We start from the raw sequence: 4,474 nt of genomic DNA, 5'->3' as shown, positions 1-4,474 counted from the left end.
TTTAAATTTTACTGTTCATCATCCACTAGAGCACCAGGACCCGAGAGCCAAATCGCCGCATCTGAATCATCAAGCCTTTTCTAAATTAACGAGTTACCATGGTGATTCGAAATAGCCTCTAATTAGTATAAATAAAATGTTACCACTAATATTTGCATATGAGAAAGGCATGTTGTTAAACAGAGGGAGAACGAGTGTGTTTGAACAACGCTGAATTCTATGGATATATATCGTCGTAGTTGGCGTGCCCACGTCAAATATACTAGGATTCCTTTAGTGGTGAAAAAAGTGCCGTCCGGTGTGACCCTTGATGTCACGGATGGAGACTTGTGTGTCCAGTGGCAGAGGCCAATTTGAGGAAGCAAGCAGCTTGTGCACTCATCACGACCAAACTGATCGAAAAGCCGAGCTTCCCTATCGCTTTCCGCGTCAACAATCAACTCCATCGCCATGGAGGTCGCCATTTCTGCGGTTACAAGTGAGCTTGTGAGCCGGTTCATCTCCTTCCTGATGAACAAGTATCAGTCCCATAGCCACACACAATTAGAGGAGGAGAACCTGGTGGAGAAGCTGCAACATCTCCTGATTAGAGCTCGCACCGTCATCGAGGAGGCGGATCGACGATGCATCTCCAGCTCCGGGATGCTGACGCAGCTCAAGATGCTCACAGAGGCCATGTACCGAGGCCATCATGTGCTGGACGCCTTCAATTTCCAACAACTACTTGACAGCGGTACCATCGACGAGGTTAGCGACTCATCCAGCGTCTCATATTTATCCTTCCCTTTCAAGCGTCCTCGAAGAACCGAGTTTAGAGGGAAGGGCAGATCCATTCACCTGGAGTTACACGGTGCCTTGAGAAGCTTAGAGATTGTTGTGGCAAACATGGCAGAATTTGTTGTGCTTCTGGGCGGATGTGAACGGATGTCTCGCAGGCCTTATGATGCCTACCTTTACACGGACCACTTCATGTTTGGCCGACACGTAGAGAAGCAGCACCTCTTGAGCTTCTTACTGCAACATGACCCTCCCGGTGATTCTCCGGCCGTGCTACCGATCATTGGTGGCGTCGCAGTCGGAAAGAAAACGCTGGTTGCTCATGCCTGCGACAACGAGACGGTCCGCTCGCATTTCGCTTCAATTTTGCACTTGAATGGAGATAGTCTCCTGAGAATCATTGAGCATGGAAGGACCATGTCAGGGAGTAGATTTTTGGTGGTTGTTGAGTTTGTTTCAGATGTAGATGAGGAGGACTGGACAAAGTTTTACTCCTTTGTAAAAAGAATGGGCAAGGGAAGCAGGGTGATCATCATAAGTAAGCTTCAAAGGCTAGCCAGATTTGGAACAGTGAAGCCAATTTATCTCAGTAACCTCTCCTATGAGGAGTTTTGGTACCTCTTCAAGACACTCACGTTTGGCAGTGCAGACCCGTCAGAGCACCCGCAGCTAGGGCGAATCGCGGAAGAATTTGCGAAGATCTTTCAGCCAGGAGGGTCACTCGTCACGACAAATGCGTTCGCGGATGTGTTGAGAAGGAATCTCGATGTTCAGTTCTGGCTTTGCGTGTTGGGCAAAACAAGACGAGTGATTCAGAAGAACCTATCCGAGCATGGTGTATATCCATATCTGCTGTTTGAACAAGGTCATCCGGTGGACATAACCGACTTTGCTTTGCATCCGTCGTCTGCGGTTCGCATCGCAAACTGTATTGATACCGGCAACAGATTGACTAATAATATTCCGATGAAGAAGGAAACCGTGACACTTGGAGAACTGTTGGTAAACCCGAATAACAGACCAAAAGGGGAGTTCAGTCTGTTGTCATGGGAATCAAGGATACCCCCTTACACAAGGTTTGAGCACTTTGTTGCAAGTTCTATTCAAAATCTACCTGAAAGTGCTAACTTGTCCGGGAGGAAGAAACGTCGAGTGCCTATCTGATCTTATATGCTAGTATAATATTTGCTTCCACTTTAGATAGTGATCTTACAGATTTTGTAATATGACGCTTGTGCAGTGTAACTACCTTCCTTCAGATATATTGAATAGAAACGTGCTAAAAGGACTGGTGGCATTTGTGGCGTTTGGCTATTTGGCTACCTGTATTTCAGTTCTGTTTTCCGTTTCCTGTTTAGTCTCCCTCTTCTTCCATTTGTTTCTTTTTATCATACTAGTAATACATGCTGCCCCATATTTTGTTCCAACCTAGCCACATGTTATTTCTTTTGTCGAGAAGAATTTCATTTCACCACGACTTTGCATCTAGACGATGGGCTCAACCGAAATTCATTACAAGTATTTTCTTGAGGAAATAATTTATTACAAATAGATTACATGAACTGAGCAAAATTGGTAAAATCCATGTATTTAAAAATGTGCGGTGAGCTGCGGGGAAGCGGTGAGAGCAGGGTAGCTTCCCGAGGTGACAGGAGCGAGGACCGGCACGAACACACTGCAGCAAGGCTGAGACACCGGCATGGGGCGTAGAGCGACGTTGAGAGAATCTATAGCCGGACGCCTCAAACCCCCCTCAAACGCCCAAGCGGACGGTCCGGTCAAAAATTGCGGCTCGGACAGGCTTTTCAAACGGGCCTTAAACGCCTGGGCTGACCGGCAACCCTCATATCCAGCGCAAATCTGGAGCAGATATGGGGAGGCCCGGGCGCCACACGGTACGTCCGCCATGTCGGACTGGCATGCGGGTCCCTCGGAAAAACACTGTGAAACCTGTCGGTCTGAAACTCGTCTCCTTCGATGGACTGATGGAGCCGCATGTTGGTGCTCCGGGGCGCCGCACAAGTCCCCTAGCCTGGCTATTTAAGCTGGACGCCGGAACCGAAATCCTATCCGTTCACATTTCATCCCCTCCCGTCACTTTTTAATCGCCGTCCACCTTAACATTTCACTCGTCGGCCGCCACCACAATCAAGTAGCCATGACAACACGCCGACAGGTCAGGAGCTATCCTTATCTAAGGCCAGAGCGCCGGCTGCAGCTCCTGGAGCAGATCCGGGCAAGGCGCGAAGCCCAGATTGTCGCGGGGCTACCTCCGAATGCGGTGGATCTGGAGGAGGACGACGACAAGGAGGAGGAAGCGGAGCAGGATGAGCGAAGGAGGACGAAGAGCAGGAGGAGGCGGAGGAGGAGGACGCGGTGGATGCGGATCAGCGGGCGAGGGAGCAGGCAATCCTCTATTCACTCCAGGCGGAAGCGGAGGCGCAGCAGGGAGCGGACGTCGACGAGATGCTCTCCTATATGGATGAGGAGGAGCCGGAGCCGTCCTACTATCCCATCTACCCGACGCCCAGCACAAAGATCGTGCACATCTCTGACGACGAAACGTAGTATAGACCAGGATGATATGTGTAGTACGTCGGTTTTCTTCTGCATGCTTTGCATGGATCTAAGGGATGAAAGGTACTCGGATGCGTCCGGACGCCAGTGGCGGAGCCAGGATTCAAGTATAGGGGGGGCCGAGTACGTATATTGATATAATCTCGTTGGTAATTACTCGTCGCTCCTACTAAAATTGTGGATCATGGGGGCGAGGGGGCCTGCTCGTCCCCTGGCTTCGCCCCTGCCAGACGCGTCCGCGGGTGTAGATGCTCCGAGAGACCAGAGCAGTAGAAGAACCAGCCCACGTCGTGATGCCTTGGACCAAATATACAGAAAACAGTTTTTTTGTGTTCACTCGGTTTTTCTTCTTATCTGTTTGTCTCCGTCGGTTTAAATGGTTTTTCCTTTTCTTGTCTCTTTTTATTTGGAGTTCATTTTTAATTTCTTCATTTATAATCCTAGACTATTTTTCTCTGATTTGTGAACTTCTTAAATTCAATAACATTTTCCAAATGTTGCCAACATTGTTTAGATTTTACGAAAAATTTCTTCGGTGATGCTTGGGTGGAATATGGACACTTAAGCCACAAAGTAAACGACATTACAGTTAAGCCACAAATTGATCGGCTATACAATTAGGCTGCAAACAAAGAAATACTCCCTCCGTCCTGAAATAAGTGTCTCAAACTTAGTACAACTTTGTACTAAGATTAGTATAAAATTGAGACACTTATTTTGGGACAAGCAGCAAACAAGATGGACGAGATCTGTGTTAAAAAAAAAGATGGATGATCTAAGCATCTAAAGATGTGATGTAGCTTGAACAGTTTTGCTCAACCAGAGATGTGCTACAGGTGAGCAGTTTAGCTCAACACAGGTTGTACTACAACTTTACAGTTTTTGCTCAACAAGAGATGTTCTACAGTTGATCAATTATGCACAACAAAGGTGCCTCCGAATCCTCTGCGGGTTTGCCAAATCCATAAAGTTCAACTGCTTTACCTCCAAATTGGACTGCACCTCACTGCATCGTAATACACCAAGCATTTAATGCTAGTCTGGCAGTGAATAAATACAACTCAGAAAGTAAACTCGAGTGAGAAAAATATAGTACTGACCTTGAACAAGTTTTCCCAAA

General features: G+C 47.5%; 1 protein-coding gene across 1 annotated transcript; it reads left to right on the top strand.

The window, feature by feature from the left end:
- Positions 1-431: 431 nt before the first annotated feature.
- On the top strand, positions 432-2,074 carry LOC119280601. The gene has a single exon (XM_037561405.1). It carries the CDS (start codon positions 451-453, stop codon positions 1,939-1,941), a length of 1,491 nt encoding a protein of 496 aa, XP_037417302.1. The 5' UTR covers positions 432-450; the 3' UTR covers positions 1,942-2,074.
- The last annotated feature ends 2,400 nt before the right edge of the window (positions 2,075-4,474 follow it).

Source organism: Triticum dicoccoides, chromosome 3B (genome assembly GCF_002162155.2).
Source record: "Triticum dicoccoides isolate Atlit2015 ecotype Zavitan chromosome 3B, WEW_v2.0, whole genome shotgun sequence".
Lineage (NCBI taxonomy): Eukaryota > Viridiplantae > Streptophyta > Magnoliopsida > Poales > Poaceae > Triticum > Triticum dicoccoides.
The sequence above is the reverse complement of the archived record's forward strand: the minus strand, read 5'-3'. Positions and strand labels throughout refer to the sequence as shown.

Bases quoted from the DNA above. Each gene is read 5' to 3' on its own strand.
- LOC119280601 (XM_037561405.1), top strand. From the start codon at position 451: ATGGAGGTCGCCATTTCTGCGGTTACAAGTGAGCTTGTGAGCCGGTTC.